At 35.0% G+C, this 14,074-nt stretch overlaps 1 protein-coding gene across 1 annotated transcript in view; it reads left to right on the plus strand.

Annotated features, from left to right (window-relative positions):
- Positions 1-14,074, plus strand: part of STT3B (STT3 oligosaccharyltransferase complex catalytic subunit B) — a 107,926-nt gene that overhangs the window by 50,907 nt on the left and 42,945 nt on the right. Inside the window, exon 4 of the mRNA XM_028107048.2 lies at positions 12,858-12,923. Coding sequence (XP_027962849.1) covers positions 12,858-12,923 — 66 coding nt within the window. The remainder of the gene's footprint in view (positions 1-12,857; positions 12,924-14,074) is intronic.

Here is a 14,074-nt window from a genome sequence, read left to right on the forward strand (position 1 = left end):
ATATGTTGTGTATAAAAATATAGCATATATATCCATCATGTACACCAACTTCATGGTAGTAGGTATTCTCAGTATGCGTGAGTGATTTTAAGGAAGGAATTTTAAGGGAGGTTCAACTATGTTGTTAAAATTTTTAATAAAATCATCTGAAGCAAATAAGTATTCTCATTTAGAAGTCTGGATGGCTATTCTTTACTCTTCTATATATTTTGTAATTTAAAAAATAATAATAATTAAAAAATAATATATCCTGGGGTGCCTTGGTGGCACCATGCTACATTCCTACCAACAATTTAGGAAAGTTTTAATTTCTCTAAATTCTTGCCAATACATAATTTTTTCTGTGTGTGTGTTTTTAATATGTCACCTGTTGGTATGAGGTCATATCTCATGGTTTGTTTTTATTATGGTAAAATACACATAAAATTTAACCATTTATAAGTACATTAAATACATTCACCATCACTACCGTCCATCCCTGTAACTTTTCACCTTATGAAACTTGAAACTGTATCCATTAAACAGTAATTCCCCATTCTTCCCTCCCCTTTCCCCGGACAACCACCATTCTACTTTTGGTCTCTGTGGTTTTGATTACCTTGAGTATCTCATATAAGTGGAATCACACGGTTTTTGGCTTTTTGTCATTTTACTTAGCATAATATAATGTCCTCAAGGTTCATAAATGTTGTAAGCATATGTCAGAATTTCCTTCCTTTTTAAGGCTGAATAACATTCCGTTCTGTTTATATACCACATTTTGTTTATCCATTCATCTGTTGATGGACACATGGGTTGTTTTGTATTTTAACTATTGTGAATAATGTTGTTATGAACATAGGTGTACAGATATCTGTGAAATACTATTTGCATTTCTTTGCGGTATATACCCAGAAGTGAAATGCCAGATCATGTGATAATTCTGTTTTCCATTTTTTGAAGAACTACCATTCTGTTTTCCATAGCCCCTGTACCAGTTTACATTCCCATCAGCAGTACACAAGGGTTCCAGTTTTTCCACATCCTTGTCAACACCTGTTATTTTCTTTCTTTTTTTTCTTTTTCTTTTTCTTTTTTTTTTGGATAGTAGCTATCTTAATGGGTATGAGATGGTATCTCAATGTAGTTTTGGTTTTGGTTTTCACTTTCCTGGTACCTAATGATGTTGAGCATCTTTGCTTGTGGTTAAAAGGCCATTTGTATATCTGGGGAAATGTTTATTCAAGTCCTTTGCCCATTTTTGAATCAGGTTTTTGTTGTTGATCAGTTTTAGGAGTTCTCTATATATTCTCAATATGAATCCATTATAAGATACATGACTTCTGAATATTTTCTCCCATTCCATTTTCTCCCATTCCTTTTTTATTGTATTGTCTTTTGACAATTTTTAATTTTCCCTGAAGTCCAATTTGTCTGTGTTTTCTTTTGCTGCTTTGCCTTTGGTGTCTTATCTGAGAAATCACTGCCAAATTTAATGTGATGAAGCTTTTTGCCCTGTGTTTTCTTCTAAGAGTTTTAGGTCTTACATTTAGATCTTTTTGAGTTAATCTTGTATATGGTGTTAAGTAAGGGTTCAACTTCATTATTTTGCACAGATGTCCAGCTTTCCCAGCACCATTTATTGAAGATTGTCCTTTCCCCATTGAATGGTCTTGGCACCCTGGTTGAAAATCAGGAAGTGTGTTTTCTCTACCTTAAACTTTTTCAAGATGCTTTTGTTTATTAGGGGCCTTTAGAGATGCTATATGAATTTTAGAATGGATTTTTTACTTCTGCAAAAAACATCATTGGGATGTTAAATCAGATTACATTGACTTTGTAGATCACTTTGAGTAGTAGTATCATCTTAATACTGTCTTTGAATTCATGAATGAACATGGGATGTTTCCATTTATGTCTTTAATTTTTTACAGCAGTGTTTTAGAGTTTTCATTGTAATAAGTCTTATCTCATTAGTTAATTCGTAAGTATTTTATTCTTTTTGATGCTATTGTAATTGAATTTTTTCAGTAATTTCCTTTTCAGATTGTTCATTGTTGGTATAGAAATACAACTGATATTTGTATATTGACTTTGTATCCTGCAGCTTAGCTGAATTCATTTGTCAGGTCTGACAGTTTCTGTGTGTGGAATCTAGGGTTTTCTACATATGAAATCATATTATCTGCAAATAGGAATCATTTTTCTTCTTTCTAATTTGCATGCCTTTTGTTTTTCTTGCGTGATTGCTCTGACTAGAACTTCAAGTACAGCTGACCCTTGAACAACCCAGATTTGAACTGTGAGGATCCACTTAAGTGGATTTTTTTTTTCAAGAAATACAGTACAGTATATAAATGTATTCTCCTTATGATTTTTAAAATATTTTCTTTGGCTTTATTATAAGAATACATTGTAAAATACATGTAACATATAAAATATGTGTCAACCAGCTGATTATATTAGGGGTAAGGTTCCACTCTACAGTAGGCTATTAGTAGCTAAGTTTTTGAGGGTCAAAAGTTATATGCAGATTTGCAGCTGTGTGGGGGTCAGTGCCCCTAACCCCCCTGCATTGTTCAAGGGCCAACTGTATTATGTTGAATAGAAGTTGCAAAAGTGGGCCTTGTCTTATTCCTGATCTTACAGGAAAAACTTCAGTCTTTCACTGTTGAGTATGTTTGCTGTGGGTTTTTCATATATGGCTTTTATATTATATGTTGTATATTAACATAATGTTATTAAGTATGCGATATATATTGATACATATTTTGTATATTAATATTTTTAAAAATATTTTTAAAGGTTTTATTTTAGAGCACGTGTTCCACACACATGTGCGTGTCGGGGGAGGGGCAGAGGGAGAGAATCTTCAAGCAGACCCCCCCACTGAGCACAGAGCCCGATGTGGCCCAGTCCCACCACCCATGAGATCAGGACCTGAACTGAAACCAAGAGTCGGTTGCTCAACAGACTGAGCCACCCAGGTGCCCCTTAAAATATTTTTTATGTATATTTCTCAGTTGGACCAAGGTATTCCTCTAGTAGACATCTTAGGAAGGTCTCAAAGTACAGTATTTCTCAAGTCCTTGCATGTTTAAACCTGTTTTTCTGTAGCCTCATACTTGATAGTTGGACTGATATAAAATTCTAGGCCATATAGTCTTTGCTTGAATTTCTTGAAATTGTACCACCCTCACTCTATTTTGCTTCCTACTGTCAAGAACCTAATTTTATTAATAAGAAACATGGGGGTGCCTGGGTGGCTCAGTCAGTTAAGCATCTGCCTTTGGCTCAGGTCATGCTCTCCGGGTCTTGGGATTGAGCCTCTCATTGGACTCCTGCTCAGCAGGGAGTCTGCTTCTCCCTCTCTCCCTATCCCCCGCCCCCAGCCAACTCGTGCATGCTCTCTCTCTCTCTCTCTCCCTCAAATAAATAAATAAATAAACTTAAAAAAAATCTTCTTGGGCAAAAAAAAAGGAAGAAATGTCTTCTAATCCTGAAGTAATAGAGATTTTTTTTCTGTATCAGTAAAGTAATAAATTTTCTAGATGTGTCTGAAAACTGACCTTTCTGGTAATGTTGATCCCTTTCAACATGTAGATTGATATTATTTCTGAGAAGTTGTTTTGTTGCTGTTGTTTTTGCTTGTTTATTTGTTTTTAAGATTTTATTTATTTGAGAGAGTGAGCACAGGCACGCATGGGCAGGGGGAGGGGCAAAGGGAGAGGGAGAAGCAGGCTCCCTGCTGAGCGAGGCTCATTCCCAGGACTCTGGGATCATGACCTGAGCTGAACGCAGATTTTTAACCAACTGAGTCAACCAGGTGCCCCTCTGAGAAGTTGTTTTTGATTGTAGTTTTAAATACCAGTTTGTTCCACTGTTTTTCTTGGATTTTCTAAGTGTCTTCTATATCACTTGGTTTATGACTCTTTTTCTTTATCTTGGCTGTTTTCAGTCTCTCCTTATAACATGCTGCTGAATTTGGTTATTAGTATTCTGTTGAGGGTTTCTACATTAGTGTTCATAGGTGATAACTGGTCAGTAGGTTTTCTTGTGTTTTTTGTCTGTTTTTGATACCAGGGTAATGCTGGCCTGATAGAATAAATTAGGAACGATTTCATCCTCTTCAGTTGTTTTTGGAAAAGTTTGAGGATTGATATTCATTCTTTTAATATTTTATAGAATATACCAATGAAGCCGTCAAGTCCCAGGCTTTTCCTTGTTGAAAGATTTTTGATTACCGATCCAATCTATTAGTTACAGGTCTGTTCAGATTTTCTATTTCTGCATGATTTAGTATGGTAGGTTTTATATTTATAGGAATTCATCCCATTTCATCTAGGTTATCCACTTTGTTGGAGTACAGTTACTCATAGCACTGCCTTATAATCCTTTTAATATCTACAGAATTAGTAACATTTCCATTTTTATTTCTGATTTAGTAATTTGACTTTCTCTTTTCTTAGTCCATCTAGCTAAAGATTTGTCAATTTTGTTGATACTTTCAAAGAACTACTTTTTGGTTTTATTGATTTCATTATTTTTTTAAAGATTTATTTATTTATTTGTCAGAGAGAGCACACAAGCAGGGGGAACGGCAGGTAGTAGAGGGAGAAGCAGGCTCCCCACTGAGCAATGAGCCAGATGTGGGACTTGATCCCAGGACCCTGGGATCATGACCTGAGCTAAAGGCAGACATTAACTGAGCCACCCAGGTGTCCTAATTTTATTATTTTTTTATTCTCTAGTTTACTTATTATGTTATTTATTCTAGTAGTTTTGGGTTTAGTTTGTTCTCTTTCTAGTTCCTTAAATTTTACAGTTAGGTTGTTAATTTGAGATCTCTTTTTTAATGTATATGTTTATAGGTATACATTTTTCTCTTAGCAATGCTTCGCAGCATCCCATAAGTTTTGGTGTGTTGTGTTTTTGTTTTCATTCCTCTTTATTTTTTAAATTTCTTGTTATTCCTTCTTCACCCATTGGTTGTTTAAGTGTTTCATTTCCACGAATGTGTGAATTTTCTAATTTCACTTCTGTTATTGATTTCAAATTTCATCCCATTGTGGTCAGAGAATATACTTTTTATGATCTCTGGCTCTTTAGAATTAATTTGTAGCCTAACATATGGTCTGTCCTAGAAAATGTTCATGTGCACTTGAGAAGAATGTGTATCCTAATCTTACTGGGTCTAGTTGGTCTATTGAGTGAAGTCCTCTCTTTCTTTCCTTATGTCTAGTTCTACCAGTTGAGAGTGGGGTATTGAAGTCTCCAACTATTATAAAACTATTTCTTAATTTCTGTCAGTTTTTGCTTCATATATTTTGATGGTCTTTCATTAAGTGTCTAAATGTTGTAATCATTACACTTGGAGTATTGAATGTTTTATTAATATACATTGTCCTTTTTTGTCTTGCAGCCTTTTTTGATTTAAAGTTTGTTGTGTCTGTCATTAGTATAGTTACCTGTTCTCTTTTAGTTACTGTTTGCATAGAATATCTTTTTCCATCCTTTAACTTTGAATATATTTGTGTCTTTGGATCTAAAGTGAGTGCCTGGTGGAGAGCATATATTTAGACCATGTGTTTTTATCCATTATGCCAGTCTTTATCTTTTGATTGGAGAGTTTGATGTAAACCATTTACGTTTATTCCTGATAAGAAAGATCTTACTTGTCATTTTGCTATTTATTTTCTATATGCCCAGTAGCTTTTCTGTCCCTCATTTCCTTTATTACTGTCTTTTGTGTTGAGTTGATTTTTTTTGTAATGAATTGTTTAAATACCTTTCTCATTTCCTTTTGGTGTATGTTATATTGCTGTTTTCTTTGTGGTTACCATGGGGGTTACATTTAGCATTCTAATATTATAAAACTCTTATTTCAATTTATATTAGCTCATCTTCAATTAGTATATAAAAAATCTCCTTACAACTCTCCTCCTACCCCTTTTGGTTGTTGATGTCACAAAATTAAATTTTTATACATTGTGTGTGCAAAAACAAACTAATAATTGTTTTAATTGTATTAGTCTCTTAAAGTATGTAGAAAACTAAATTTGGAGTTACAAATCAAAGTTAAAATAATGCTAGCTTTTATACCCTGGTAATTTTTGTTTGGACATTTAAGGTCCTTTGTATTTCCATATGAATTTTGCATCGGATTCTCCATTACAACATTGTTTTTTAAGTGGCACAATTTTTTTTTTTTATTAATTCAACAGATAATTTTGTAGAACACAGTGTGGAACTGGTGCTATTTTATATGTTGATTATACAGACTTAAATGAAGTTGATGAGCTGGTAGGGGAAATTATGAGTATCCTGTTGCTTTTAATAATAGCTTGACAGAATGATAAAGCATACTCAGGACTAAAAGATGATTTTGTGAGTTTTTCCTTTGTTCTGTTTTTTAAAGCAACATATTTAAAATAAACTAGGTTTAAAGTAGAAGCAGCTCCAGTATTTGAAATGAGGAGTTGGTTTGGAGTTCTGGCATTAAAACTCATTTTCTGACTTGTGGCAAGGTGTTTGACACTTTACTCTCCTTCACTTTTCTTATAAATGAAATGTAAAAACTGTTTTAGCTACAGAGTTGCATTAGATAATTACATTTATGTCAAATTTGATCTTTACCAATTGAAAGTAAATATAACAGCTCTGACTACTCTGAAAAGTTTTTTGTAGCCAAATGACATGAAGTTGAAAACATTTTACATTTAATTGTCTACTAATTCCTCATCTGGTGTGTTTATTTTTAAACTGCTTAACAGTCTTTAAAAGTTTTTAAATACTCTGTTTTCAAAGCACCATTTCCAGACATTTTTGAATATGCTAATTTGTGTTCTATAGTTTCTAACCTTTTTTTGTCAGGATCAAGTGCTTAAGAGTAGAGTCTTTGGAGCCAAACTGCCCTGGTCTGGTTCCTGTTTCCTGGATTTCAGTTTTTATCACTAGGAGTTATTTAAACCACCCCCATGTCTATTAAATCAACTATAAAATGGAAGTAATAATAGTACCTACCTTATATGGTTTAAATAAGTTAATGTGTAGAACATTATAGGAACACAGGAATTGAGTACATGTTTGTTTTTACCTCTGTGTTACCACTCACCAACAGCAGAGCTGATGCAGGTAAAATAGTACTGAGAACAGTACATATCGTTGCGTCCTACAGAATTTTTCTTTTAAGGTTTTTTTCCCCTGTCTTTGTAATCAGTCCTCTCCTTAACCCATATTTCTTGCAACTGCAGATCTGATTTCTGTCTTCATATTTTTGGGAGTTTGTTTTCCATAATGCCATGTTGTAGAAACATACAGTGAGGGGTGACCCCTTTATGTATGACTTACTTCACTTAACAAAAGACTTTTGAGAGTTATCCATGTTGTTGATGTTTTAGTAGTTTGTTACTTTTTATTGCTGAGTAGTATGGGGGTACTATATGGATATACTATTGCTTATTTTGTTTCCCAATTTTTGGCATTTATGAATAAACTAGCTATAAATATTTGCATACAGTTCTGCATATGGGCATATATTAGTATTCCTTTTGGACAGATGCCTAGGTCTGTGGGGTTGCTGGTTTGTAATATAAGTACATGTTTAATTTTATAAATAGCTGCCAAAACTATTTCCCTCCACCAAAGTATGAGGCATTGCATTTACTCTGCTTTTACCAACATGTGATATGTTCAGATTTTTAAATTTCAGCCATTCTAGTAGGTGTGTAGTGGTATCTCATGGTTTTAATTTGGTTTTCTCCAGTGAGTAACAGTTGAGCATGTTTTCATGTGCTTATTTTCCATTCTGATTCTTCTTTGGTGAAATGTCTGTTCATACCTTTTGCCTATGTTTTGGTTGGGTTGTTTTCTTATTATTGAGCTGTAAGAGTTCTTTATATATTTTGGAAACAAGTTCTCTATCAGATGTATGTTTTGTAAACATTTGCTCCCGGTTTGTAGCTTGTCCTTTTATTTTTTTTAACAATATCTTTCTAAGAGCAGAAATTAAATTTTTTTTCTTGCCTCATTATATACTGGTTGGAACCTCTAACACAGTGTTCAGTAGAAACATTGAGAATTTTTTTATCCTTTCCTTCCGGATTTTAAAGGGAAAGCATTCAAGCTTTCACCATTAAGTATGATGTTAGTTGTTTTTTATAGATGTCCTTTATCATAACTGAAGGAAGCTTTCTTATTTTCAGTTTGAGAATTTTTATCACAAATGGGTGTTAGATTTTGTCAATAGCTTTTTTATGTCTATTGAGATAATCATATGGTTTTGTCCTTAATTACATTAATTCAAGGTTTCTCTACTTTAATACTATTGACATTTGGGGACAGGCAGTTATTTCTTGTGTTGCGGAGTGTTTAGCGCATCCCTTACCTCCACACACAAGATGCCAGGAGTACTTTCTCCCTATTCCTCACTCGGGAACCACTGCATTTTTCTTTTTTTTTTCAGATGTTAAAACAACCTTGAATTCATGGAATCAATTCCACTTGTTCATGACACATAATCCTTTTTTTTATATTGTTGGTTTTGTATTTATATTTTGTTAAGAATTTTTTCATCTGTATCCATGAGGGATATTAACATGTAGTTTTTCTTTTCTTGTGATATCTTTGTCTGGCTTTGGTTTTTGGTTTGTTTTTTTTGTTTTTTTAAGATTTTATTTCTTGAGAGAGCGTGCACGCACGCGTGCGAGCGAGCACAAGCGGGGGAGGGGCAAGAGGAGAGGGAGAAGCAGACTCCCTGCTGAGCAGGGAGCCTGGTGTGGGGTTCAGTCCCAGGGGCTTGATCCCAGGACCCCAGGATCATGACCAGAGCCCAAGGCAGATGCTTAACTGACTGAGCTACCCAGGCGCCCCTATCTGGCTTTGATATCAGAGTTAATACTGGGCTCTTAAAATAATGAGGGAAGTGTTTCCTTCTCCTCTCTTTTCTGAAAGAATCTTTGTAGGATTGGTATTATGTCTTCCTTAACTGTTGATACTTTTCACCAGTGAAGCAAGCTGAACCTGGGAAGATTTTTAATTACTAATTCAATTTTTATTGACATAGTTCTGTTCTGATTTTGTTTCTTTATGGATAATTTGGTAAAGTATTTCTTTTTTGAAGTTTTTCTTTTCATGTATATGATATTTGTTGGCACAAATTATTCATCATACTCCTTTATAATTCTTTGAATTTCTGTACAGTCTGTAGTGATGTTACCTCTCATTCCTAGTATTGGTCATTTGTATCTTCTTTCTTGGTCAGTCTAAAGTTTATTCAACTTTTGGTTTCATTTATTTTTCTCTGTATTTGGTTTCTATTTCATTGAATTCTTGACTTTTATTATTCTATTTTGTATTTGGTTTGCTCCTTTATAGCTTCTTGAGGTTGAAGCCTAAGTTATTTTAGCTATTTCTGTTTTTCTAATAGGAAATTTATTTATTTTTTTTATTCTTAAAGATTTTATTTATTTGACAGAGAGACACAGCGAGAGAGGAAACACAAACAGGAGGAGTGGGAGAGGGAGAAGCAGGCTTCCCGCTGAGCAGGGAGCCCGATGCGGGGCTCGATCCCAGGACCCTGGGACCATGACCTGAGCCGAAGGCAGACGCTTAACGACTGAGCCACCCAGGCGCCCCCTAATATGAAATTTAAATTATACTTTCATCATTGCTTTAGCTGTATTCTGTATATTTCAGTATGTTGTGTTCTCATTGTCATGTAGTTAAAATATTTTTCTAATTCTTGATTTCTTCTTTGACCCATGGGTTCTTTAGAAGCGTGTTGTTTAGTTTCCTAATATTTGGAATTTCCCAGCCTTTTTTTTCTCTTGATTTCTAGTTCCATTGTTGAAGATTTCTAATTCAAGAGTTTTAATATTAACGTGTCAAAGACTGAGTTCAAAAACCACCTGTCTAAACCTACCCTCTCTTGGTCTTCCTCTTCCCCACTGATGGGTAGTACCTCAAGGCAGGAAACTAGGAGTTCTCAACTTCTTTTTCTCTACTACTAATTCTAGTAGTTCACCAAAAAAATGTTGATTTGGCCCTTAAACATAGCCTCTCCTTTATGTCTACATTCCTACCACTGTAAATTTGGACCTCAACACTCACTTAGTCATATACCATCCTCCTGACTTGTATTTCTGTTACCAACAGGATCTATAAGGACCTTATGCCACTCAGTGTCTATACTCACCCATGTGGTTTCTGTCATATTGTGCTTTGACTGTAGTTCTTGCTTTTGTGTCTTACCTCTCCATTTGGGGCATGACTGAGTTATAATTTGTGTGTCCAACATAGCCTTGCAGAGTTTTGTGTGTATTGGTAAATACAGCAGAATATGTTTGATTCCTTTTCTCATTCTCTCTCAGCCTATACAGTTGGTTTTGGGGTTTGAGGAAATTTCAGGGTATGAACTGTATTTAATGGTTATAAGTATATTTTGATTTTTTGGTAATAGATTGTAGCAGGAATGGGCCTAATCAGTCACAGTAGATTACATAAGGGGAGTTTTAGAAAAAGAAGTATTAACCATGATAGAAGAGTAATACAGAAGGAAGCCCTATATGATATGCTAAGGCTAAGGGAAAGTACTCAAGGAAGGACAAACTTAGGATTCAGATTTCATTAGGGTGTGGTTCAGCCCACCAACCCCAGAGAAGTTTGATGGTTAGGCCAGCTTAGAGCTTCTTTGGAGCTGTCCGACAGGCGATTGACTACCCTCTGGAGTGTAGGCATTCAGAAGTAGGGAGTTGGTAACCTGTAGCACAGTGTGCAGTGGGAGTCTGGGTACTGGCACGGGCAGGAAGCTTTTAGACTGTGTATGGGGCTTTTGGTTACCATGTCAAGAGGACTGCAGAAAAGTTATTACTAGACCAAGGGTGCAAAGTCACAGAAGGACTGTGTTCTGCCCTGTGGCTGGAGTCAGCACCACCAGATGTTCTCACACCCATACCACCAATGCCAGCCTACACCAGAAATGATTGGAGAGCCTCTACTGCAGTGTTCCTTCAGCACCCTCTACCGAGAAAACTTAACATCATACTTACTTTAAAGGAGAACTACTTAGAAAGTATTCTGTTGTTTATCATAGAACATATATTGAAGGGTGCATTTGGAGCTAAGAGGCAATAAAATGATAACTGACACACAAATGTAAAGCACTGAATGGTCATTTGCAAGCTTTCTCTGCCAGCATTTATCTTCTCTACCTCCAGTGCACTGGATAGCCTTTTTTCTCTGTCACTAGGTAGAATCATTTTTTTTCTTCTTTATTCTGTTGATCTACCTGCCATAGCCTTTGTGCCCCTGTTCTTGGGTTTCCTTTTTGTTTCTGGAACATCTTGTCCTCTGAGAACACTATTTCTTCTAGTCTCTCCATTTAGAATTAGGCCTTTCTGGGGCACCTGGGTGGCTCAGGTCATGATCCAAGGCCCTGGGGTCAAGCCCTGCGTCCTCGGGCTCCTTGCTCTGCAGAGAGCCTGCTTCTCCCTCTCCCTCTGCCCCGCCCCCCCTTCCCCCCTCATGTTCTTTCCTTCTCAAATAAATAAAATCTTAAAAAAAAATAATTAGGCCTTTCTGAACATTCTTTTCTTTCTCATTTCCCTGGTAGCTGCTTTCCTTTCTAAAAATCATCTTTGGTCTCTCTAATTTATTTTTTGGTCTCTGTGATTTTGGCATTAGCACTTGGTTCCAACTCACTTCTCCACTCTGTAGAGTTTGGATATTATAGGAATAATTTCTAATCAGTCCTGGTAGGTTTTTTCACTTTTAAAATGTCAGTATTTTAATATATTGACACGTTTTAACATAGATCAAGCTGGTTTCAGTGGGGGAAGGGGGGGGTGTGTTTTGTCACACACATATACTATGATGTTGAATTCAAAGCAGTCTTTCATTAGTCTAATAGAAGTCAGCCTGCTAATATCTTTAAGTGCTGTAAACTAGGAATGTTTTCTCTTTCCTTCCTCTCCCCCCCTTTTCATTCCTCTGTGTGTGTGTGTGTGTGTGTGTGTGTGCGCATGTGTGTGCATGTGTTTGCTTTACAGTTCCCCCAAAGATTACATGTCACCTGTAGTTTGTTTTAATGTACTAGTAGAGACTCATTTTAAAAATAAATTCCTTGAGATCAAGTATATATATAGTTCTTAAATAAAGATGACATTTTGCTCTTGGCATAAATAAGTATTTAGAACTTGTGTTTTTTGAAATTTAAAATTCAGTTTTCTGAACCAAACCATTATTTTCGGAGGAACATATAAACTTATCTGGGAATTATTTCTTTGGTTAGTTTTTTTTTTAGACGGTAGAGATTTGTCATTTTTTGAACCTTTCATTGGTTGCAGGTTCTCTTTCTGGTTCAGAGTAATTGAGAATTTTACTGACATATCCTAGAAATTATTGTAGGACTGTCAGTTTCTTGAGGATATAGATTATTTATTGATCATTGTTATTGGTTATGGTATATGAAAATTCCTAGATGATAGGTTTTCAAAAATGGATGCTTATAATTAGAATTATATAGAAAATCAACCATATGTAAAAATGTAGATTTGCTGAACAAATTTATTTAGTTAAAATCTCAATTTGTTGATATTAATCATTTTAAAATAGAAAATAAAGCAAATAGAAAAATATAGTTTTCCTTCTTCTAAGATGATTCTTTTTACTGAAAACCGCATAACAGAAAACTCAGGACTATTCATAAAATGTCTGTTGCCTGTTCTAAATGCATATATTAAGTGGATCTGAATATCTGAATAACCACTGTACTTTTTTGAAATATATAACTTTGGCTTTTTGTAGTACAAGTGTACTAAATATTTAACTTTGTTTGAATAGCAGGAACATTTGTAAACATTTGCTTGTTTGTGTTTTAGGTAAAATCTGTAAAAACTGGGTCAGTTTTTTGGACAGTGTGCTGCTGCTTATCGTATTTCTATATGGTAAGAATTCATATTTGAAACTATATGAGGTCTAGTAAGTATTTGGAAATTAGACCAGTTCCTCTTCTTCATCATTTTCTTCTCATCTGGACTAGTTCTTCACTTCCTTTCTCCTGAAATTTTTAGGATCCTAATTTTAATCTATTCCCATTCATTACTGCCATCCTCTTCTCTGCCCCCATCCTTGGGGTGTGTGGGAGGGCTAATACTCAAGCCCTCAGATACAATATTTGCAGGAAGTGAAACAAAAATTTTCCTTTTCAAATGTGTAATTTATCTAAATTATGTTCCTATCCTCTAGGAAAACTTACCTACATACTTTTTTCAATAGATAAGATTGGGGCTCAGAATTACCTCTTTCATTTTCCTGCCTTTTTTCCCCACAGCACAGCCTATATAGTAGTCTTGTGCTGAAAATTAGTGATAATTTTAGGTAGCTTTTTTTCTGTTTTTAAACAACTATCATGGAATTTATGCATCCAAATTACCCATGCCCCCTTTAAAATGGTTGAAGCCTGAGACACATTCCGTGCAGCTATACCCAAGTACTAGCAAACTCATTGTCTTCGAAGCTTACATTTAAATTTTGAAGATAATTTGAAGTCCTTCAGTTAGGACTTGTGCTCAATCAGAGTAACATTGTTTTTGGTGCAAAATAGCATGTGACTGAAGCACTAAACTGATATTCTTATATGCATTGCACACTGAGGACAGGTAGTTCATTACAAGTGGTCCTGAGATATTTTAGACAAGGGTAGCATTGTTACAATATATATGTGAACATCTAGTCTCCTGATGTGACTGTTGGTAAAATGGTTCTTCTAAGCTTTTAATTATTAGAGTACACCTAAAACTTTGATCCTGACAAGAGCTTATTGTCTATTAAATATACTCAAAAAGGTAATGCTACTGGTTGAGAATAAACCTTATCTTTAGAATTTTTGTGAATTTAGACCAGAATAGGGATGGCTGGCTGACTCAGTTGGTAGAGCATGCGACTCTTGATCTCAGTGTCGTGAGTTCAAGCCCCACTTTGGGCATATAGCTTACTTAAAAAATAAAATAAAGGATTACATAAAAAAATTAGACCAGAACATACTCATTTATTCTGATTAAATAGGCTATTCTAATTTTATGATACATGCTAAACA

Source organism: Eumetopias jubatus, unplaced genomic scaffold (assembly GCF_037043125.1).
Source record: "Eumetopias jubatus isolate StellerSeaLion01/CBP00866 unplaced genomic scaffold, mEumJub1_p1.0 scaffold_1, whole genome shotgun sequence".
Lineage (NCBI taxonomy): Eukaryota > Metazoa > Chordata > Mammalia > Carnivora > Otariidae > Eumetopias > Eumetopias jubatus.